Raw genomic sequence first — 25,989 nt, 5'->3', positions numbered from 1 at the left:
AAGTTAAACAGCACTTCCCACTAAGATGATCTGAAATGCAACATTATGCACATCTGGATGATTCCTATAATAGGTTCAGGATATGCAAAGACAGTGGTCTCACCAGAGTGAAGTCTGAAAGAGTCAAATTTAAATTATGTTTTCACCAAAGAGGATGAACAGAATATTGCCAGTCAAGGCAATCTTTATGCTACAAATTAGCTAATAACAGAGGTGAAAGGGCAGTGTGAATAAGATGGAAAGAAACAGGCTGCCTGAATGCCTTCATGTTTAGCTGGTTCCTTAGCATACAGCTATATATCACTAAATGCATCCCACATACCTGTTTTGAGTCATAGATCAAGTATTAAAGAACTGGCCAAAAGAGGAGGATGGACATAAGTGGCCAAGGTTGGCTTGCTCTGCTAGGAGTGATGAAGTCTTGTCACAAGTGTCATTGGGTGAAGGCCCAGTGCTGCTTTCCATTGCACTGGGATGTGGACACATAGCCAAGTTCAAGAGTGCATGGACTCCTGCAAAGCACTGTAAGTGTGTGGACTCTCATAGCTGCAAGCAGCTTGGTTTAAACATATTACACCTGCAGGCCAACAAGTGGAAGACTGTTATGAGTATATGAAAATGTGTAATCTCCAGTAGGATTATGGCCTCTCTTATCAGCTCTCATCTCTCCCATCCCTCCTAGTATCTTCTGATCATAACTTACAACCTTTTACTGCAAGAGATCTGGACAAAGCCTGCCAAATTGGGGGGAACAAAGGCCCAAAAATAGGGGCACATTTTAAATTTTGCTATTATAAACTTAGAACATTGCTAGAATAACAGGGTTTGTGTTACCATATATTTTCTGAAGGATATGAAGTCTGCAACTATGTCATTATTTATTGACTTTCATCCTTAAATCATCAAAGTGTTTTGTCAAAAAAACACAATTTTATGAGGAACATACCAATAATATGAGGCAAAAATCTGGGCATTCTGCAAAAATCTGTACAGTCGAGCGGTATGCTTCTGATGCCGGGAGTATAGATGTATGTGTACAAAGGTAAGTTACTTTCTCATACTGCCATTAGCACAATTCAATATTGCAACTGTTTACAGTGATTATTGACTTTACTTTTTCCTCTGCTGGTGTTTGACAGTCATATAAGTTGGGCTATGGGGGTTTCTTTTGTTTGTGTAGCACTGCTTCATCAACATCCATTTCCACTTTGAATTATAGCTTTCTGCTTGTGGTATGTATATGAGCCTTAACTGTGTAGTTCTGCAATATCCCTTCAAATCAGATAATCCTAAACCACGTTGTTCTGTTGGAAGGGTCAACTTAACCAACTTGACCCTTGCCCTCTTCCCCTCCCAGATAAAACTCATTCAACTCTCTATTAATTACTGTCCACAACTTCCCCTCAGACTGATAAAAATATGTCTGACATGCATATAAAATAAAAGGAACTAAAAATATTTTCACTGCTTGCATCTTGCTATCAATATCCATAAATAAGAGCTTCTAGTTTCTTAGTTTTTGTACTATGTTTTGTTTAGTTTCTTCCTATGTATCCTTTGCTGCCATAACAGAATCCTTTTTAGCCAGTACTCCTAAATACTTCATTTTATCATATCCTCATAAATATGTATTGCTGAACCAATTCATGTGTGGTTACATCATTTACAGCCATAACCTTTATTTTGTCTTCATTCATTTTATATCCAGAAAGTATGTGAAACTGTCTCAGAATGTTCTACAACACTGAAATGCCATGTTCTGCTTTTATCAATACAAAATAATATTGTCTATAGTAAAGCCAACTTTTCTTGATTACTCTACCAATTATATTCTTGAATTTCTGAGTTACTTTTTTCTTTGCTAATGTCTGTAATTATAATGCCAAGAACAAAGGGAAAAGAGAACAACCTTTTCAGACACAACTTATCAGAGTGGAACCTTCCCACTTTAACTTTTTCCTCCAATCTTTCATATATCCTCCTAATCAACCTTATTATTGTCAGAGGATGCAAATGCTTCCATTGTCCTACTCATAGAAGCCAAGCTTAATCAGTCAGATGCTTTCTCTGCATCAAGACCCACCAAGAACAGAAGTATTTTCTTACACTCTGTTTCTCTGTGGATCGTCATTGTTCTTTTAATGTTGTCAAGTATTTGCCTCCCCTCTACAAAACCACATTGATCCATATCTATCAATTTTGGCAACACCTTTGCCATTCTTTTACCTATTATAGACATAAATACCTTATAATTATGATTTAAAATTGAAACAAGTCTATATGAATCTGGGTTTGATAGGTCTTTACTGTCTTCAAGTATTACGGCCATGACGGCTCTCCACTAGGATGTTGGAGCTTTGCCTCCTTTTAAAATACTGTTAAACAAAACCTTCCAGATCTTTATCATTTCTTCCCTCATAGCTTCCAAACTTCCACAAGAATACTATAAATTCCTGGAGACCTTCTGCAGAGTAATTATACCTCATCATTTTATTTCATCTTCTCCTGTCTTAATTGTTAGTTGTTGAGCCTCATCTACCTCTAACCTTGACATAAATAAGTCTTCCAGAAATATTTCCATTTGTGCTTTTTATTGATTTTTACATTCTTCTGCTTTATACAAATTTTCGTAAAATTTCTGAAATATTTCTAATACCTCTATAGGATCACTGGTTATTTTTCTTCTTATAGGTTCCTTTAATTTAGCAACAACCCCTTCTGCTTTCTGTTGCCTAAGTCATTGTGCTAAATGTTTTGGTGCTTTGGTGCTATCAAAAATAGTTGCTTAACAGCAATCTTTCTAAACTCATTCATATTATCCAGATACTCCCTTATTTTCCCTTTAGCACTCTATATTTGTGTCTCTTGTTCTTTGAGAGCTCTCTCATTTTGTAATACTTTAATCTTTATCAACCCCTCTAAATAATTTTTGTTGCTTCTTAACCATATTTCTTTTTTTACCCTATTTTTAAACTCCACCCTCATTTTATCCTTCTCCCTAGCTATATCTTCTGAAGAAATTTCTATCTTCCCTAATGACTCTTGAATAGTTTCCACTACACATTCCATAAGTTCCTGTCTTAACAGATAGGTGGGTAAGTGCCAGAGCCTTGTTAGTACTTCATTACCTGAATTTGTACTTTGGTTGTTATTGACACATGATCTGAAATAGTTATTAGATGTATGTCACAGCCTTGAATGAAATGCACATGTTGCTGTGAAATATAATTTCTGTGTAGTTTAGCCCAGTTATTGTACCTTGGAGAATAATATGTAATTTGTCTCTGAGTTCCTATTGAATTCACATCTTCCATAGCAGATATTTAAATAATCTTTACAAATCTACAATCTGTTATATTTTCCCTTCTAGGAGCTCCCTAGATACATCCTCACTGTTGCAAATCAAGTTCCAGTCCCTGCCTATAAGTAATACTCCCTGCTGAAAGCTGATTATTTCTCCACAAAATTTCTTAAGATCCATAATAGCAGTTTTAGGTGGAATATAAACACATGCAAATGTAATCCTCCTCAGCAGCACCTTACTACCACAAATCTACCATCACTATCTCTTTTTCCTCTTCTATCACTATTGAAGCTCCTCTAGCAGTTAGTAAAAGTACCCCTTTTCCTTTGTCCCTGATATCCCTCTGAATATCCATACTGAAATCCTTTATTTATCAAATTCACATACTCGCTTCTTTCCAGATGTGTCTGCTGTAGCATTGCTAATTGCACTCTGCATTTCTTAATATAATTCAATATTGTTACATTTTTGTTTATATCTGTTAGGCCATTCACATTCCAAAATACTATGTTTAGTGTAGCCATTATAAAAAGCTATTATGCCCACCTAGTATAAATGACAGTTTTTTAAATGTTTGCTGCCAGCTTTTGTGTTACATGTACCTACTAATATTTGACAGGTTGGTCCTTTACACAGTTGTTTCTTGTCACCTCCATTTGAATGTATGTCACAGTTTACAAGACTTGTCACAGTTTACAAGACTACTTGTTTTTAATAAAAACCCTCAAAAAAATACACCCCTGAAAAAAAATTTAACCTATTAAGACAAACACACAAAACTATGCAGACCTTCAAATAATGAAGTATAACCCTCCTGAAAGAAACAGTTGTCCCAAATCAACACCTGCACCCACAGCCATTAATTAACTTAAAATTAGTTATCCATGCTATGATGCATGTTACAACATGTGCTCCTACTTAACAATATTTGCTGTCTGTTCTTGTCTTATCATTATTCCCCTCCCAGATGTGAAAAACAACTTGCATATTTTCCAAAAACATTAACTTTTAAGCTTAAAAAGTACACTGGATATCTTTAAATAAAACTAATTTATGCACTGTTCTAGTAAATGCATTAAGTATTTAGTTACCAGAAAAGCTGGTATATTATTCACTTGCAATAATTTCAGAATTTATTGTTTACTTGACTGCTTGCCTTTGCACCTTTTAATTTTATGTTTCTCTCAGTGAATAATGGCCAGACCTCTCAATGTATTGCCTTCACCTTTAGTCAGCTTATTTCCATGAAAACATAAGAATAAAAATGTAAAACTGCCCTCAGTTCCAGATTTCAAAACTGACACTAGACATTTATTCGCTTAAATAAAGAAAACTATTTATTACACTGTGGTCACCCATTTTCAGAAAAAAACTACTTACGTTCACAAAAAATTGTCATTAGATTAAGCCAAGGGCATTTATCCAGACATTCACCTATGGAAAAGTAAAAGGAAAAGTAAAAGAAAACATTTCAGTTCTACATATAATCATTGTACCTTTACAACCCATCACCCACCCCAGCAGACCAAGATTACATCCTATTGATTAAATCCAATTGATTTTGTCTAGCCTTTCTTCTCTTTTTTTACATTGTAATGCCGATCTTTCTCAAAACAAAAAAAAGAGAAAAAATTCACCTGCATACTTTAGTATGTTTATCACATACAACCATCACTGAAAATAAATTACTATATAACATGCAATTTACATAAGATGTTACAAACAAATGTTAAGAACAAAACTGTTTTGCTTATGGGTATTTTACCCCTTTTCACCCTCTTTTGTTCCTTTTATTTCCTTCCAAATATTATATGCCTGTCAGTTCCCCAACAAGTTTAACAATGTCAACAAAATCTGACCTTTTTAGCCAGTTTTTCCTGTAAAGCCATATTTCACAAATGTGATTGATGCTTTATAGTCTCGCATTTATTCTCTAATTTCATTGTTGCTGGTCTTCTTCCTGTTCATCTCCATCTCCCAACCTCAGACTCTAGTTTAAGTCCAAGGTATTCTTATCAACTCCTGTGCTTTTTTTCTTTCTCTCAAGCATTTTCCTTTGGATCATTGGAAAAGGTTTCACTGGCAAAGATGAGCCTTACCATCAGAAGTATGTGAAGCAGAGACCACTTCTGTTTGATGGCTTACCCCTTGTTGGACAAAATTTTGTATTTTCTTCTTAGTCTGTTATACATCAAAAATGACATTGATACTTCATGGAAAAATATTGTAAAGACAGCTGGATACAGCAGCTTGAATCTCACTCCCACCTCTCTACATTCCCTGATTGCAGGGATATATTTGCTTCTGTTCTGCCTGGTGTACAGTGTATAATCATTTTCTGGAAACACTATACTGTCTCAAATTTTTAATATTTTGCTCCTCTGCCACAATTTTGTAAGGGTCAACTCTTTTTTGCTGGTATGATTGCATTTTTAATAATATGGGTCTTGCTGCTTTCTCATGGCCAGATTTTGAGCATGCACATAATGTGCCCTCTCAATTAAAAAAATCCTACTGTGGAATACCAGCCCAGTTACTTACATGTGCTTTCATAAAGTTAACATAGTCTGTTCCATCCATTTCTCTGGAACAGTGGAAAATCTCAGGTTTTCAATGCATAGTCTGTCCTCTAACTCTATAATTTTTTGAAAAGGCTCTTCTTGAGCAGACTCATACTCAGCCAGCCTTTTCTTCATTTTGACCTCTGATTTCTTTGCACTTTTATCAGTTTATTTGAATATCTATTTAAAGTTTCTTTCATTTTTCCAGCCTTTTGTTATTTGAGCTGATATACCCCTTCAATGTGCCATTTATTTTAATCAACTCTAAGCACATTGTACTTATTCTTTTCTCTAACTTACTGGAAGCCATCTCTTGAACCAAAGCTGGAACTTGAGCTGATTTTCAATGAACAGCTGCAGGATTCTTCCCCATCAGTGTTTTCTGTTCACTTTTTTAAGTTGACTTTCTTTAAGGCTCTCTAAGTTTCTTCTTTGCTGGTATCCAGGCAGTATATTTACTAGCTAGCAACTGAATTTTACTAAAAGATGCAGTTACTGGCCTTTATCAATTTCTTTTTTTACCCTGGGAGAGCTGAAATTAAGTTTTTAATCAGTATGCAGCCATCTTGGAAAACTCCAGAAAAACATTCTTCCTAAGCCTAAAGTCCCAACAGGTGTCTATAGTTATGTTTTTGAAAGTGTTTATATTCAATTTCAAAGGGCCATTACTATCTGAATTTGAACTTAACCAATTCATTTCTACATTGTTTCAAGATGTTCTTATACTATTTTCATATCAAGACATGAAAAGATAACTTTATAAAACACACTACATAAGCTACAGTCTCTGTTATTATTATTATTATTATTATTATTATTAAATAAATTACAGACTCTTACGGCAAACAATTAACATAATCAGAAGAACGTGCTTCTCTGTCAGAACAGGCAAAATATGAGTGTATCTTGCTTCAATGTTTAAAAATTACAGGAAATATTATTTTTCTCAGGAAATAGAATTATTTTAGTTTTGGTTTCATAAAAATACACTGTAATGGTACAACCCTGATAGACAGCACTTTGGATCAGTAATGTTTTCCATCCTGAAAAATGTCATGTGTGTTATTCTGACCCAAAGGGCAAGAGCATCTAAATAGTTATATAATTCTACAGGTAGAACCATGTAGTATAAGACATATCTTTAAAATCATTTGAAATAGCACATTCTTGAGAAATGTATATCATGACTCACTACTACAGAATGAACTTAGTTGGTGACTTCAGAGATAAAGATGAATCCACAATGTTATCCTTGCATTACTGCATTCAGAGGATGCACAAACCTGTTCAGTGATACAAAACTTCCTAGATTCCGGAAAAGTCTATATGATTGGTAGTTTTGATATAATGAAAATGGGCATGGGCTACATTCTTCACTATGAAGAGAAATTGTATCTAACCCAGTGGAAACCATGCATAGTTCCGTTTCTAAGACCATCAATGTGAGATGTGAAGCAGACATACAGATATGTGCACGTGCACACATATGCACAAGTGCATATAAAATACTAGTGATTATGTAAGGTTCTATGCAGGCATAACTTGTATTCATGATCTATTTACAAATGTGGGTCAGGCATTTATGGTAGTGCATGATAGAGTACATCAGTATATATACAACAATAACATAGCTGTAAAACAATGGCCTTCATAGAATACCACACAGCAAAAAATTTGAAAAACTGTTCACCACTGCATTATGCATTATTTCTGATAATATACAAGCAGGTATGATGACCAAATCTGACTGTGAGTAATCTCATTTTAAATGTTAGTATTAGACATGAATAGAGACAGCTAATGTTATACCATGAAACAGTTGGAAAGTAAACTAAGCAACATGCAGTACCTACTCATCAAGACACACTGATACAAAACTTGGATGAAAAGTGCTATATTTAGACTATTAGTTGTGCAGCAAAGAGAATAATGAGCTCTAACTATATGAACATTTAAATGTAGGCATCACAAAACTTTTTAAGCTAAGTCTACTTTTCCTAAGGGAAAACAATGTTGTTCTTCATCGAATGAGTAGTTGTAAGTTTGTGCAGATAGGCTTTCATTGGTGGTGCTGCGGTAGCATTGTCACCTCACAGTAAGACGTTGTCCTGTTCGATTCTCAGCTAGACCATCTTCTGTGTGGAGACATGCGTGAATGGGTGTACCTTCTTTGAAGGTTGTGCGTCAGGGCCGGCAACTCGGCACGTAAAAATCTACTGCCAATCATTAGTGGACCGGAGTTCCACTATGGCGACCCCTAACTGGGAAAAGCCAAAAGACACAACAACAACAACAACAACACACATTGTATTTTTTGTTAGGAGCAAGCAGTTTGTTCATATGATCTTTTGTCATGTCTGAAAATATTAGACCAGTAGTACTGAAGTCTATTTAAAGCTATTATTGCTGTTTTAGCACATTTTATGGATGTTTGAAATTTCTGGTCTTAGTGGTATGACTTGGGGAGTTTTATTTTTGTTTTTGGGTTTGTGTACTACAAGTGCATCCTTGCTGTATTGTTTCTAGAAGTGGAATGGGAAACACTTTTCCTTCTTTTGGTATCTGTCTTTTCTCCAGAGTTGTGAGACTGCAGGTTATATGTTTAAGTAAGTGGATTTGAGGCAGAGCTTACCACATAGGATTAAATTTAAGTGGTTTTCAATTTTAGTGGTCAGTCAGTTTTGATGTTTCATCTTTAGTGGACTTCATATTATTCTCCTTGATGTTTCATATCAAATTTATTTTTCTTATACTTGTATACTGTGCAAAACCAGCAGTATATCCAAACTAATAAAGTAGTTTGACATGAACAATCACACAAGTAAGCCACCTCTTTTTTCAGAAAAAAAAACATATAGTTGTATATCAATGTTACCATTAACTTGTAAATAATGGCAAGGAATCACTGTTAGGGGATTCGCTTGTATGCATGCAAATTCAAGTATACAATATATTGCAGCTGTTTCATAACATGCAACCTCTCTTGCCTTTTAAATGTATATATTACTAGAATAACACTATTCTTAACGTACAAAACAAGTGATGTATATTTTCTTTAAAAAGACGCATCCTAATCAGCAATGAAAAGAGATAGTTTATAAAACCAAACTCAATATGTTAAAAGTTACCAACTCATATTGCTGGCATGGACTTCCTGATCACATACGAGTTTCCAGTACTCTGTTTGAGACTTGGGACTCGCATTTTAGGGATGAATGTTTCTGTGATCACAGAAAGACCTGGTAGGCATTGTAAAACACATCCCATCATCTTTAGACATTTTCCTTATCTGTTCCATAGTCATAATTAAAGACAAAATTCTTGTAGCTAAATACGCACACACAAATTAAAAATCAAAGGAAGTATCTCCTTCAGGAAACACTTCCTATCCTGAAGATGTTCATCCAGTTCACAAGTTGTTTAAGCAAACAATAATGCATTGTTGTGGAAATAACGGCTGCTGGGTTGTTCTGAGGCCCAATGCCACAGCCCTTGGAAGGGTGTTATTTCCACAATGATATATACCTTGCAGGGCATTATTGCACTTACTGAATGGACTGTCAGTAAAATTTGTTGTGTTTTATTTTTTTATTACTGTATTATTTTTTATATATTTTTGATGTAAAATAGTTCCTCCACCTAATGTTTCAAACTTGCTGTAGTATATGTAAATTGTGTTAGAGGAAGCATTTTACATCCAAAATATAATTTTTTTTTTAAATATCCAGTTATTTACTTTGTTTTGGTTCCTTACTCCTAATATGTTTGGTTTGTCGCCAGTCATTGGAAATTTAAGTCACTAAATAATGACATACATTTGCATTTCAGACTTTATTTCCTTCAGAAAATGCATTCTGACACAAATCCAGTCATTTAAGCAACTTTGTAATTTTATAACAGTGATAATTAAAATCTGTTCCTATTTTTTAGACTTTGTTCCCCCTTTATTTTCGGCTTTATCCTTACTTCTTCAACTAAGAGGTTGAGAGGTATGCAAATCTCTCTACTGCGGCTGCCAGTGGTCAATCTCACTCAGTCTCACACACTTGAGTTTCAGAAAATGTGTACTAACACAAATCCTATTATTCAAGTAACTTTGTAATTTTACAATAGCACTATTTAAAATCTGTTCCTGTTTTGAGCCTTTGTTCACCCTTTATTTTAGGCTTTATCTAGATATCCTGAAATAAGAGGTTGAAAGGTGTGCAAAGCTGCTGCTGTTGCCACTGCTTGATCAATTCCACTCCTCTCTCTCTCTCTCTCTCTCTTGCACACACACACACACACACACACACACACACACACACACACACACACACACACACACACACACACACACACACACACACATTTCTGCTCTCATGTATGTAAACATGCATTCACTCACAGAAACACACACCCTTTATTCTCTTTCCTTTTTTCCCTTGCTAAATAGCAAAAGCACTGCTTAGCAAGTGTAAAATAATAGCTCAATCTATCTCTCTCTCACTCTCATACATGCATACATTCACACACCCACTTTATTATAAATAATTTCTTTTTTTTTTTTTTTTTTTTTTGTAATTTTGCACTCGCTAAATAGCAAAAGCATTGCTTTGAGTGTGTAAAATAATGGTGGCCATTAGGTTACTCTGTCTGAGCTCCACAGCAGCTTGATATAATGCTGTGAAGTGGTGGACTCAGTTTTCAGCAGGCATTAAACTGTAGATTGATTAACAGCCTGTTGGAGAATGTTCATTCTCCACTCAGCGTGCGATCTACATGTCACCCATTCTTTAAGAAATCATTAATACTTATGTGCATGCATGAATATATGATCACTTGAGTTTTAAAAATGAAACCATAAAGAAATTGAGCTTTAAACTAAATGCAGTGAAACACACTTCTAACATCAAGTAAACAATAAAAATAATTTAAAACCAAAAGAAATGTGTTAACGATTCTTTAAAGATGTTAGAGATATCTTCTATTATCCCTTGGTTTTGTTTACCCTAAAAGAAAAGATGTCTGCTTGGCTGTGGATGAGCCAAAGAAAGCACTCTGCTGAGATAGAAATACATGCCATCCCTTCTGCTTAATTGATTTTGAATACCTGTATTAACAATGGAGCAGAAATAGCTATATTTAGCAAAGCAAATATGCCATGTTAAACTATTTGACTCCTTTTACTTTTCAAATATTTAGTGCAACCAACCATTCTGTATTTCTCAAGGTAATTTTATTTCTGTTTTTACCAAACTCTAATAGTTAAGAAATGTCTGTTTACTGGCTTAACTTCCCAGACACTTTTTCTGCCTTGATGGCACAGGGATAGGCTGCTAACTAAACACAGAGCCAAGCCAGAACTCTCTAATATGGTGTAGGTCTATGTTTTCAAAGTGACAGTCACTACAGACATTTCTGTTGTAAGGATAAGTCCTTTTTGTACCTGGTGGTGATACTTGGAATAACGGGTGTTTTTAGTGAAACATACAGAAAACAGCAGTAATCTGAGATAAATTTAAACCGTAGTTGCTACTTTTTGCAAATTTTATATCTGTAATGTACAGAACACAACAGATGCTTTCACTGAAATTGCAGCAGGGCTGTTAAAAATAAATATGTTTTCTCAAATGTGCACAGATTTACAATACCAATGTCTTCACTTCTAATCCAGGTCACTGGATCCTATAGTTTTCTCTAGAGTTATGTACCTGTGGGGAAAAACTTTACATTCAAAATGAAATCCAAATAGAAAATACAGACCCTGGTCTTTTAAGCAGAAAGAGCCATGTTAAGTCAATGTTTTTTGCCTTGCTTTCAAAGAGAATAATTGGCCATTGTTTGATCAGTATTCTATTCCACTAAAGAAATTTAAGTAAATCAATAAAGGGCACAATGTACTGCAGTTTATGGGCAGAAGTCCAAGCCTGCAATTCATTACCTATCAGTGTGTACAACTACTGTTTGGACTTACAAGTCTGAAGTAGTTAGATTTCAGTAAAATCTATACTCTCTGTAACGATAAGACAAGATAAACCAATATACAGAGTTGTTCTGTATGCTACCTGCTGTTAAAACACATTAATATTGTATTTTGTTGTGCAGATGTACCTGCTGTACATCTGCACAAATACAAAATAAGTAGGATTTAACAGATAGTTTGTATGCTTAAGTTTACAAAGTGCATTACTTATTCTTTATTAATTTCAAGTAAAGCCTTGTACTATTTTGATTTCAAAAGCTCATGATTGGTTGTTTTATTTACTAATATAAGAGTGTGTGTGTGTGTCGATCTGGTGACATCTCAGCTGTTGGCATTGCCTTTTGAAGAGTGACTACCATACAGATATTTAATGGTCAGCTTATTTTAAGGATAAGATTTTCTTGATGTATCACATTGGTCTATCCAATGACAGCACATTACTGTTAAGGGAGGAGGAGAGTGTCAGAACTGGAAAAATATCTTTGCCAATAATCCTTCCTGGAAAATATTGTGTTTGTGTGTGTGCTCTCACGCGTGCACATGCATACGTGAGCTCACTTTTGCTCATGTATGTGTGTGTGCACACAGGTGTGTCAGTGTGCGTATCTATGTAAAATAATTGTGGACAAATGTCAGTTACTGTTGATGAGATATCACTGAATGCAATAGACTAGGAGCAAGGTGGATAAGACTGAGTTGAGTAAATGAAGGCAGCTCAGCAGCTGATCAGTGTAAAGCTTAAATGCTCATGGTAGATGCTGGCTGTTAATTGATGAAGCAGTGCACATTTACTATACAATCTTACGGTCATCCACCCCTTGTGTATTATTCAGTGCTCAGTGGTGCAGATTGTGAGACTATGTTCCTGACCATGACGTATAAATTGGAGATAGTGGGTTCTCAAATATGTACTAGTTTGTCACACAATATGGCCACCAAGATGGAGGATGGAAATAATGGTAAGTTTCTATGGAGCTGCATACCAATGAAGAATTAGCAAGTTGTGCTGCTTTTGCTTCCTACATTTTATTCAAGTCAGCAAAGTTGAGCTCAAAAAATTGTCTTACTAAGCTTGTAGTTCTGTGTTCTCACATAATGCTAATCCATACAAATTCATGGAAATCATGGTCATGGATGGTGGGTGTGTGTAATATATATATATATATATATATATATATATATATATATATATATATATATATGTGTGTGTGTGTGTGTGTGTGTGTGTGTGTGATTTTTGCATGGCCTGTTTGTCAGATTCAGCTTGAGGGTGCTAACCTTTCAGGTCTAAAACAAAGCTGGATGCCTGATGAGCATTCATTTTCAATAAAGTAGGCAAATATCTGCATGAGTAAGTCAGATAGTTTATTTTATGAAGAAGAAAAGTAATGCATTTTATTGTGAAGTATCAGGATTTCTGTAGGAGTGGCACAATGGTTAGCACTGCTACTTCACAGTAATTGTTCCTCCAATTAGGTTAACATCTGGAGTGTTTTCTCTGTAGAGTTTGCATGTCTTTTCTCTCTTTTTTTTAATTTTTTTTTTATGAATTTTAATTGGGTGATCTAGTTTCCCACACCCAAAATATGTCCTAAGTGAATTGGTATTCCTGCAAATTACCTATAGCTCTGCTTGCTGTGGGAGAGTGAGTAGGTGTATGCCTCCTACAATGGGCTGGCATCCCATCCAGAATTAGTTCTCTATTTTGCATCTAGTGAGTGCCAGGATAAGCTCAGGCTTGTAATCTGACAGAGAATGAATTTGGTACTATAACAATGAGGTAAGCAGTGTGTTCTAGCTGAAAAAAAATCAGAAACATAGGGATATTATTCTATTACTGTTGATTTACTGGATGAACTTGTCTGGAAAAATAAACCCCTTTTATGAAAAGTCACTTACCAAATTTGCATTTTTTCAGCACAGGTGATCATCTCATAAAGAGATACACTTACGCTCCTCTTTCCATTTTTTCTGTATGTTACTTCACTTCGGTAGCAAGTTTACTAACAGCCGAAGAAACAACTTGCATAAAGAACAACAAAAGCTTCCAAGTGAACAGTGGTGATACAGGTTCAGTAGAATCCAAAGCAACAGACAGCCCAGCTTGAAGCTAAACCAGTAAACTCGGTCATAATAACACCGGTAACATTGCTGCTTTTTAAAACAAACATCAGTACGAAAAACAACTGGAAAAAATCATTTAACCTATAACTGCAAAGTCAGGATCTGCAACAATTCTAGTAGTCAGCTAGCTGCCAAGACGGAAAAACTTGGGAAGTAAAAAGAATCCAAGGCTTAGAATGGAATTTCCTAAACGACTAGCGATGCTGATGGTATCATTGCTATTTATGCTACCAGGTGAGTCACTGTAGTCGGTTATAGTTTTGTCTGTCTTCATATCAATGTGTTTATTGTTTGTTGATCAGGTAATATCCATATGGCAGAGCTGCCTGTTTATAGTTCCATCTGTACTCCAGTTATATGTCTTGGTAGAGGCAGCATAATATACTGCTGAAATCCAGTCAGAGTCAGGAAGATGAATCAAGTTCATTCAATAGCATTACTCTGATTACTATGTTATACTATGAACATATTCTTAAAATAATGAGCAAGATAAAGTGCACACATCATAAGAAGGCTCTCCAGAAAGTACCCAGAAGTCGGGTTAGCTATGTTGGTCATTGATGTTTAGTCTGTTTCTTCATAATGCCGAGTACTGAACATTAGACACACTTGATTCATATTCTTTTTGGTTCAAGAGTCTGTAAATGTTTGATGTGAAACAATTATAGTCTGGCACCATGGGTAATCTCATTTGATGAGGAATGTGGGTTTATATGCTTATTTGTTAGGAGGGAAAAATCTAAGCAGAGCCTACTTTCAGTGGAGCCCCAGTATGAGTGCTATCCTCTGGCCAAAGTACAAAATCAATCTCAGATAGTGTGTTTTGCAAGCGGCCTTAAAAGATATATATATATATATATATATATATATATATATATATATATATATTGAAGACTAAAGCCAAGCTGGTTTAAGGTAGGGAGGGATTGTCAGCCAAGAGCAATGGGCCAGTCCATACTGAAATTGTTAAGGATTACTATTTTTTGATATCAGAAACAATCTAAGATAGCATATGTTGTTTTTAGAAATATGGGGTTTCCAGGGGTATGTACAGATGTAGGACTACTATTCTTAACAGTAGCTTAAATACATTCTCTCTTTGTAAAATTAGGAGTATGGATTCAACCTAGTATGTAGTCAATATTATGGTCCTTGACATAATGCAATAGGTAATAGGAATAAAAAGACATTCAGCATATGGAGTCACCCTTCATACTGACAAGAACAGGAACATAGAATGATCCTGATTTTAGGTCTATATGTATGTATCTATGCATTTATTTATTAAGTTCATAGATTCAGTTTTCAAGCTTATAACCTACTGGCTTTGAAGAACATTGATTGCCATAAACTTAGGTCGATATTTTCTCGTTCCAATATACCTATATTTATCTAGATACATATAAATATCATATACACTTGCATACATATAAATATTAGAGTATTTTTGCAAGAGGTTATGTCTGATGACTTCTGATTGCAAAATAAAGTTTATTCCATAACCTTGGATGATATGGAATAATTGTGCACCCTGCTTTTCCATTTTTTTTCATGAAAATAGTAGTAAATTCTAAAACTGGGACTGTCTGAGTACTGGAAAATGTGAAGTTCTTATAGAATTTGTGATTTTAGGCCAGAATATTAATTTATTTATCCTTTGTTGCCCGGGTTACTTGCACTATGTTAGTAGCCTCTTCTTAGGGGAGACCTGAGGTGGTATTTGTACTACTAGGGGAAATTTTGCCAGGGCATCAGGGAACTTCCCATAGTCTTTTTCATAGGTGCTATGGGGTCTTTTACATCCACTTGAGATACCACCCACTCTAGCAGATGGGGCCTTGGTTTAAAGCCTTATCTGAAGGACAGCACATTTAGGAACACAGTATCCCCTCATTATGTTGCACTGCAATAGATCTAGATGGTATGTGAATAAAACACACAGCCTTCTGCACCAAAGACAAGTGTGCTACCTGTTGCACCGCTGACAATATAACCTGTCTGGTAATCACCACAATCTACATTTATTTTCATATGTTTTACTTATAATAAGGTCTGCTTGCTTTACTGAGGGTTGGTGCACAGGATCACAGAATCTGCTTTAATTTTTCAAGTGTGTAATTACCATTATTTAATTATAATTCTCTAGTGCAAAGACTGGATATTAAATATAAAAATCACTAGTACAGTTCCTAGATTTCTTCTCACTGAAGCTTAATATAATTTTTTTAACTGTAAATCAGTCTGGTAGATTTCATTTTTAGTATTCATTTCCCTAAATGGTATTAGCTCCCTCAGTGATGCATTCTAGCACAGACTTCCAAATAAAATCAGAGTAGAGATTGCCTTATACACCAGGCAGAGATGTGAGAAATAAAATATAAGAAGTAACAAAATGGCTTATTTGAATAATTCAATATTTTCAACCCTGTGATTTTTTCCAGTAAGGAATAGTTGCACCATTTAATTTTTTCCCTCAGGCGGCTTGTCCAAAAGCCGTAAAACATGGCACTGTCTTCAGTGTCTTTAATAACAGGTCTGGTCAGTGAGATGTAAAGAGGTACAGTGATCTCCCTGTAGACATGTCCTTATAATTAGCTGGCTACACAATATGCTTTACTGACTTTTTTAGATGTGTACTGGTTAAAGTCTAATGTGTTGTCTACTAATGTCCTAAGATCTTTTTTTTTTTTTTTTGTACAGTGTTGGCAACTTCTTTATGATTTGAACATGCGTCTTGTAATTATAACTTATGTACTTTTCTCAGAAACAGTTATAGTATAATACAGTTACTTACAAGTACACATGAAAAAATCAGTACTAGCAGTAGTCTAGCTTAAAGTATAAACATTGTGTTTATACTGTTAAATTAAAAAAAAATCAGAGACATATCAGTATGAGCCCTATGAAGCATGAATCTGCAGTTCAAGTAATGACTAAACTACATACAATTGTTTAATAATATCTGACAGCAGCATTTAGAATTTTACTGAAGTGAATACCTGAGAAGAATAGAGAAGCAGATAAATTAATTTATTGCCTAATTTCACTAAGGAAGAAGTCCCTGATTTTTATTCCTCTGGAGGAAAAAAGGCATTAGTTCTGCAAGGTATTCAGAAGTGAACAACTGAGATGGACAGATTATTTTCAGATTTTTAAATGAAGGCAAATTCTGTAAAGAACTGAGGTGATCAAGATCTACCAATTTACATAGCAAAGTACTAAAAAGAAGGGTCACTCTAAGGTAATAGAAAACCTACCCAGGTTCACTGATTGTGATATGCTGATACTGTCTTCTACATGCACCTGTAGTACATATCTTGGGTTTGCGCTTAATGGTCCAGACCCTTAGGTGGTTATGGCTGGAAGTAACTGCTATGACATAGAGTATTTGTAAAAGTAAGGAAAGGACATTTTTCCCAACAGAATGTTTATAATGCTTTGCTAATGAACAGTTAGGTCTGTGACAGGTGAGACTTAGTGGTAGCTAGTGACTTCAAAGCAAGGGGCGCCAGCAGAATACATACATACATACATACATACATACATACAAATATTTCAAGCATGGGCATTAATGCACTTCTAGCTTGCCAATATATCAAAACACTTTACATACTAAGTGTCCAGGCTGTTAAAAACTGCTAAACTAGCACTTTCTTTAATGTAATGTGGTAGTCTGTTCCATGCATCAGCTACTGTGTCAGAGAACCAATTAGTACACTTCTCATTCCTGTAGAATCTTCTACATAGGTTGTCTGATGATGATAACCCCAAATATTCCCAGAGGTAATTGTCTCTAAATGCCCTGTATAGCTGAATAAGATCTCCTCTTAGATATCTGTAAGAGATACTGTACAAGTTCAGATATTTTAGTCTTTCATAATAACTTAGATTTTCATATCCATGGATGCCCTTGGTATATTTCCTCTGTACTCTTTCCAGTTTACTCATGCTTGTTTTCTTATAGGATTTCCATATTGTTATTCCATACTCATGTTTGGGTCTACTATAACTAACAAACAATGACTTCATCATTTTTGATTTCCTGGACTTTATACATCTTTTTATACAACCTATAGTTCTATAACTATCATTAAGCAATTGGTTGATATGATTAGAAAAACTCATAGCTGGATTTACCCATATACCCAGGTCCTTAAATGAATCTACAGCTTCAATCACTAGGTATTATATTAACTATTCACCTTTAAATTTATGCCTCCCAAATCACATATGCTTATTTTTTGATGTATCCATCAGTATATTATTCTCATGTGCCCAAAAGGTCAATTTAGTCAATTATTTTGCAGACGTGCCTTATCTGTAACACATGTAAACAGTTTACCCAATTTCAGGTCATCTGCATATAGACTGTAGAACACCTCGGATGAAAACGTTGGATCTAAAGATACACTCTAAACAAATAGGGGCCTAGGATAGAGCACTGTGGGACACCTTGACTGTAACCACGGATTTTACCTGTCCAGTTGCTGTATGATACTTGCCATGTCCTATTTGTAAACCATGCAGCTATTCAGTTTATCAAGAGTACATCAATACCTAGTTGATCTAATTTATTGATCAGTGTTCTGTGTATGATCCTGTCAAATGCTGAAGTTAAACCTATATAAATTATATTACAGCACAAGTTTTCATTTATAGCTGTTATTATATTGTTATAGAACATCATGTTACAGGTGGTAATAGATCTATTTTCAAAGTATGCATGCTGCTATATGGTTTCAAGTCCCAACTTATCCAATTCTGACAATAATGTATTCAATATTACCTTCTCCATTATTTTTCCACAACATGAAGGTAGACTTAAGGGTTTATATGACTGTTTGTCCTACTCCCCTTTTCCTTAATGACAGGTTTAATAAGCGCATGTCTCCAATCTTGAGAAATCTCCCCATATTTATATGACCTAATGAATAATAGATATAATGGTACCATAAGTTCTTGTTGAAGTGTTCTCAGGTCATCATTACTAATTCCATCTCCTCCCTGTGCTTTGTTTGGCTCTAGTTTGCATAGTTCTTTTTCAATATAATCCAGTTTGATCCCAGTATCTGGGGTTACCTGGATGTCACTAGTATAACTGATCACCACTTTTCTGGAGCCAAACTGTTTTGCATAAGATTTTGTAAATATAGCAATAATCTGTTTTGTCTGAGAATACATTTTAGAATCTGCACACAGTTTATCAATTTGTATGTCTGTAATTCTTCCAGATCTTATGTATCTTAAAAAGGTTTCCTATTATGCTCAATATCTTTATATAAATTATCTTCAAATATTTCTTGATCTTGTCTCACACTATGCTCAATCTGTTTGTCCAGCTTGTTTAGTTCAGTTTTCAAAGTTGTAGTTTGACCTGTCTTCCATCTTTTACATTTTTTGTCTCTCACCTTAATCAGATACTTTATTCTTATGGAAATATATCCCCTAACGTTGTATGCTTAGATCCTGATGTTAAACTTTTTTATTTTTGCACTCCATTTCTGTTTTAAAACTTTTCACATTCTGTCTGCAGTTTTTCCACTGAACACCTCACTCCAGTTAATTTTACTTATTGACTGTTTTGCTTCCATGTAATCTGTAATTAACTTTCCGTGTATTGGTTTAGATTTCAGTTTGGCAGAATTATCTAGCAACAAGTTAACCTTTATAACTTCATGAGCACTGCACATCGACAGTGTTAAACTTGACTTGAAGTAACAGTAATTTCTTTAGGAACACAAACATCTAGTATGTTCCTTCCCCTGGTAGTTTTTTTTTTTTTTTATAACAATCTGAAGCAATTGTTGTTCCTGAATATACTGTACATTGTGAATAATTTTCTTACTAATGCTGATGGATCAATATTATTCCAGTCTGTTTCTGGTAAATGTAAGTCCCCAGCTAATATTATTCTTCCCTCCTTTGTTTCAAGCAAGAAATATATGAATTCCTCCAGGTCATCTGCATTTGACTTTGGTCAATTTAATGGGAAGGGCTGACTGGAATGGGCAGGGGCTATATTACAAATGGTTATAACCTACTTAATTTTATTTGAATAGCTTCCAGGCTCATTAAGTTTTATCCACATGCTGCCTCAGTACCAACTCATAATAGTCATTTTTTGATTGCATACACCTCAGATGTCTGAATGTGATCAAATTAAAATCTAAAAAAAGTAGTGACTGTAATGTATTTCATCTTGTTTTACTCAAATACACACAAGTCCAGCCAAGCCAGCTCAATGATTGCATAACTGTGATTAAATGATAGCTGGGATCATTTACTTTAATCCATAGACTGTCTCAGTATCCATGCGTTATAGCAACTTTAATGACAATATGCATCTCAGGTATCTGATTGCAACATAATAATAGTAATAGTTATTATAGTAGTCACAATACTTGCCCTGCCAAGCCAGAACAATATTGATAAAACAGCAAGGGCCAGTCAGTTTCATCTACAGACTGCATCTGTGGCCACCATTTATAGTGACTATATTAATTGTATATGCCTCAGATGTTTGATTGTAATTAACTGAATACATAAATGCATATAAAGTGGCCATAGTACTGTATTTCACCTTGTTGCATCCAGTGCAACCCATTGCATCCACTATATGTTTGCTGACATGAGTCCACACTCAATACACTTAGATATGTCATCTTTCTGTTATTGCTATCTATCTATCTATCTATATATCTATATATACATATTACACAGCACCTTCCAAAATTATGGACTAAGCTTTTTTTCAATCAGAAGATAATCATTAACATCTTTCAAAATAGTTTATTAATATAAATATATAGTTATATGTGATCATAACACTGACACATGAAATATCAATACAAATATATAAACACAAACTGAATATATCCAAAGCAAATGTTTTTGCAGGGGGCAAGCCTTTCTGCAGTTCCCACACCCCTTGTTACACATACACACACACACACACACACACACACACACACACACACACACACACACACACACACACACACACACACACACACACACACACACACATACATACACACACACAAAACTCCCAAGTTCCCACAACTGTGGAGAAAGTGCAATACCTTGATTTTGTCGATATTTTGTGTTCTAGATACTTTTTGTTGATATTTTGACTGAAGATATTCTGATCATTGTGTAGTATCAGTGGTACAACAAGTAGCACAATTGTCTTTGGTGCAAAAGACTGTGGGTTCTATTCCTACCCTGACTAGATGCATTGCTAACACTGCAGAACAATAAAAGGGGGTGTACTGTATTCTTGAGTTTATCCTCTAGATGAAATGTTAATTTAGTGGTAGCATAGGCAAATATTGAAAAGCGTAGAGGCCCTTTATTTATATACAAGAAACAATTCTTATTTACTAAATATTTACAATGATACAAAAAAATATACACACACATACAAATCTGTTTACATAGCCATACTGCGTTTTCATCCCTGTTAGACCCACACTCCTTTTTCCATAACCACCATCTGATTTTATTTAATACTGTTGCTAAAAATCATTTACCATTAAACAAAATGTCATTTATTCCTTCACTCCATATAATCCATGTAACGTAAAATTGTTATCTATTCTTTTAACGTATTCTTTACTTCTATTCTTATAATATCCATATTTAATCATATCCAGGTTTATTTTATCCACTTCTTTTATATCTTCAAAAATCTTCTTTAGATAGTTTTCCCAATAGCTTTTTTTGACTTTTACATTTCAAAAACACATGTTCTGTAGTTCCTTCTTCTTGATAATGTAAACATATTCTATCACTTTTCTTGTATGGCATATTTCCTTTTACTGGCATATTAATCGGTTACCAGTCTCCACAAAAAATCTTTACATTCTACTTTCTAATTATACCATTTGCTTCTTAGCTTTAAGTCTTTCATCTGTTAGATTTCCCCATGATTTTATGCTGTAATGTTTTATCATTACAATGTTATACCATACTTTTCTATCTTTTTCTGTATCATTATTTTTTATTTTTCATAAAAATATTTTTCTTGGTAATATTTCCTTATTTATACACCTTTTCTTTTTTTTTCTTTATTTTACACTTTTTACCATATCCCCAAATTTGTTATACTTGCATTTATACAATTTTACTACTAATCTCTCATTTTTGTCATTTATCCACTTAATGAAGCAGTGTATGCCACTGGATTAATTCACCGTAAACCACCTCCTTTATTTATATACAAAATTCCTCTTTTTACTAGGTTTCATCTAGAACCCCATATATATGAAAAAATATCTGCAATATATTCCTTTTCATTTACTGTTGGCAACATAAATACACTTGCTAAGTGTATTCCCATCAGTAGTGAATTTACCAAATTAGACTTTTTTTCTGAATGGTAATTTATATGTTAACCAAAATGGCAGGTTTGTTTTATTTCTTCTGTTGTTTTTCCCCCATTCAATTCAACGTATATCTTTATTTCCTAATGGTATGCCTAACACAGAAATTTCATTCATTGTAAAATATATACCCCAGTCTTTACTACATCACCTACAGCTTTGCTTTTCTCTTTATTTAAAGCCATTCATATAATTTTTAGACACACATTTGTGCAAATTGTTACTGCTTTTATCAAATTTTGGGTTTTTTGTTTGCAATTATTGTAATGTTGACTGCATATGTTAGCAGAACTGGAATTCTTAACCCTTTAGATGTTATACACCCCATCTCCTTCATTTTGTAATTTGTTTCATATACTAGCACATTCACAACTACTACAAAGAGTATACAACTCATTGGACATACCTGTCTTATACCACTTTTCACATGTACCTCTTGGCTTAACCAGCCACTTAGAAGTATTTTTAGTTTATTATTACTGTATGCTGACATACGTAATTTCTTAACTTTCTCACTTATATTCTTTCATTATCCAAAAAATTTTATGTCCAATTGTATCAAATGCCTTATTAAGATTTCCTCTCATGCTTTACTCTTCTTTTTCTGTTCATAATATCATTTACAGTTTCTATATTATTAATTCATGACAACCCTTCCCCTTTATGCTATATATGCTACCTTGCATAATATTTCCATTTTAGTTTTAAATGTCTTCTTTATTATTTTTCATAAAAAATCTTATTATTCAATACTATTGGTCTCCAGTGTTTTCTTCTCTCTTCCTTCTTCCATATGAATTTAAGTGTTCCACTACATAATTCTTTATACATAAAACCTTCATTTGAGCAGTCATTTAAAATCTTTAAAATTTTTTTTTTGCCACTCCCTTAAATTTTTTATACATTTCTTACTCTTATTTCATCTGGTCCTGCAGCCAAATCTATGTTTACTTTATCTAGCTCATTTAAAAGAGTCTTCTTTTCTAAATAGCTATTCTAATTTTCTGTTAACTTTTTGACTATCCGTGTTTTTCTTATTTTTTCTTGATTTATTTCATACAATTATTTTTTTTGTCAAAGTATTTTCTATCATTATGCTCTAAATCTTCCAATGCATCGTTATATGTTCTTTTATATTTTCTTTCTCTACTTTTCTCACATCACATTGTCACTGTAAAAAAAAAATTATATTGTTCCTTACATATCATCCACCATTCCAACCATTTTTTATTAACTGTTCTCATAGTAATATGACTAATCTTTTTCTTTCTTCATTTCATGCTTACCCATTTATCCTTTTTATTTTTCCTTAAGTTTATATACTCCTTGTTTTTCTTTATCTCTAGCTATATTGCAAGATGATCAGGAAATCCTGTTTCAACTACCTCCCTTCCTCCTATAACTAAGCCTTTTGATGGTATGAAATAATCTGTTTCAGTTCTATACATACCCCTTATGAAATGTCCATGAATTTTTGTCCCAGAGTTTTAAATTACCGGATCATATAACTTGTAACATTTTCTTATATAATTTCCTTTCTTTTTATACTTGCCTCTTAAATCACAATTAAAGTCCCTGCTATTCATATTTGTCACTACATAGTCTAAAATCTGATGAAATAAGCTTGCCTTTTCTTTACAATTAGTATAAGCACATAATGTTATAATTCTATATACTTGTTCTTTCCATTTTAAATTTACAATTGCTAGTCTTCCTGTTTTTGCTAAAGTTGCATCTAATATCTTTACTGCATTTCTACAGAATATGGTTATTCCAGAACATCTCTCCTTTCCCAAATTCCAGATTGTTTCTTCCCCATTGTTTCTCTGTTTTTAATCTTTCATTTGTTAAAAATCTTGTCTCTTCTAATATAATTACATCGACATCACATGTATTACAACACTCAAATTCATATTCTTCTTTCTATATTCTTAATACTATTCACATTTACAGAAAGCACTCTAAAATTGTAATTTTCCCTTTAATTTCAAGGTTTCATAAATTCACAGCTAATTACTAGGCTAACTTCCTTAATAGGCCATTCTAACCCTAACCTAGCTAGTTTCCTTCCCAAGGTGAGAATGAAACAATGTACCTTGTGTCTGAGTCAAGCACCTTAATCATTATAAGAGCCCAATCATTAGCTGTAGATATTCATTTTCATCCATTTCCTTTCTTTTTTCTTTTGTACTTATCCCACTATTTTTTTCTGTCTTTTACCCTTTTATCAATAGAATTCTTTTTTCCTTTTACTACCTCCTCATTTTTATGAATGCTTTATCACTTATTTTAGAAACTTCTGTCCTCTTTAATATTTTTTCTTATCTGATTTTTCTTCTATTTCTTCCACTTCTAAAATGTCTTCTCTTTATTCATTTTTTTCTTTTTATTTTTCCTTACTCATATTTTCATTTTGTAACCCATCCATAAATGTCCAATTTTGTCACATTTATAACATTTCACTTCACATTTTTGCATCATGTCCCACTTCCCAACTAATATAACATTTTCTTTTGTCACAGTTACAATGTCCTTTTCCACACACACACACACACACACACACACACACACACACACACACACACAAAAAGTTTTGAGTTGTCCCCAGTATTTTACAACACCCCTATTCCCCTCCACGTTTATCATGCTTGGTATATGTAGTTTTTTTTTCTCTTTCTATTTTTAACACAATATTAAAATCCTAGCCATCAGTCCATCAATCCATTTTGTCATGAACATTTGCAATGTCCAGTACTTCTTTACATAAAACTTCCAAATATATTTTTAGGTTCTATCTTTCTATCTCTGTTAAAAATGTAAATTAATTTTAATTGTTTCCCTGTTAAATGCTTTTATCACATAAATATTCCATGGGTTACAGTCTTTTTTTCATATTCTCCAAGAAAATTTTCCATTGAAAAAAACTCTCAAATATAATGTTGCAAAAATGTTTCTTTGTTAATAAGAATAAAATGCTCTTACCACATATGATTTTATGTGCAATACACACAAAAGCACAAGCATCAGTGTCTCACCAAATAAGCACTTAAGGCAAAGCACATCTAAACCAAAATTTTTAGTCATAGGTGACTCCATTGTGAGAGACACAGATGTCCCACTCACCAAGCTGGAAGGAAGTTTATGATCAGCTGTCTATTGGGTAGTAGGATTAGTCAGATCACAGATGCACTCCTGTTTCTCAACAGGAAGTCCCGTTATGACTCTGTCATATTTCATGTTGGTATGAATGACATAAGACAGATCTCACTAGACTATATGAAGTGAGACATAATTGAGCTCTCTGAAAATGTGTTCCAGGCAGGCGTGCCCCTAGCCTTGAGGAGCATAGTCCCTCACCTAAGATTATACCACAATATAAACAAAAAAAATGACTGACTTCAACAATTGGCTTAGTTTCTGGTGCCATTCTAAGGGGACCCAGTTCCTGTCAGCCTGGGATGACATGGTTGATGGACCACAGTTATTGGCTAAGACACTTGCCTCTCCCATAGTACCTTTTTTAGGCAAGGTCTCAAGAACATTTTCCATATAAAATATATCACTCTCAAATAAATTAAAGGTTATGCTGCTAAATGCTAGGAGTTTAAATCAGAAATTGCATTCTCTGTAATCACTCCTCTCGCTGGATTG

At 34.1% G+C, this 25,989-nt stretch overlaps 2 protein-coding genes across 6 annotated transcripts in view; one reads left to right on the top strand and one right to left on the bottom strand.

Annotated features, from left to right (window-relative positions):
• The window catches only part of LOC122817037 (transient receptor potential cation channel subfamily C member 4 associated protein), a gene marked incomplete in the record, with an annotated part of 2,826,501 nt that overhangs the window by 1,474,628 nt on the left and 1,325,884 nt on the right, over positions 1 to 25,989 (bottom strand).
• The window catches only part of ENG (endoglin), a 730,651-nt gene that overhangs the window by 10,502 nt on the left and 694,160 nt on the right, over positions 1 to 25,989 (top strand). For 2 of the 5 annotated variants that reach the window (XM_044090170.1, XM_044090169.1), the window contains exon 2: positions 13,749 to 14,188. In XM_044090170.1, coding sequence (XP_043946105.1) covers positions 14,131 to 14,188 — 58 coding nt within the window. In that variant the 5' untranslated portion in view covers positions 13,749 to 14,130. The remainder of the gene's footprint in view (positions 1 to 13,748; positions 14,189 to 25,989) is intronic. The other 3 variants (XM_044090172.1, XM_044090173.1, XM_044090171.1) reach the window with 2 other exon arrangements.

The sequence above is a fragment of the Protopterus annectens genome, chromosome 12.part0 (assembly GCF_019279795.1).
Source record: "Protopterus annectens isolate FY-2018-M chromosome 12.part0, PAN1.0, whole genome shotgun sequence".
In the NCBI taxonomy this organism is placed as follows: Eukaryota; Metazoa; Chordata; order Ceratodontiformes; family Protopteridae; genus Protopterus; species Protopterus annectens.
Note: the sequence above shows the minus strand (reverse complement) of the source record. Positions and strands in the feature narration are given on the sequence as shown.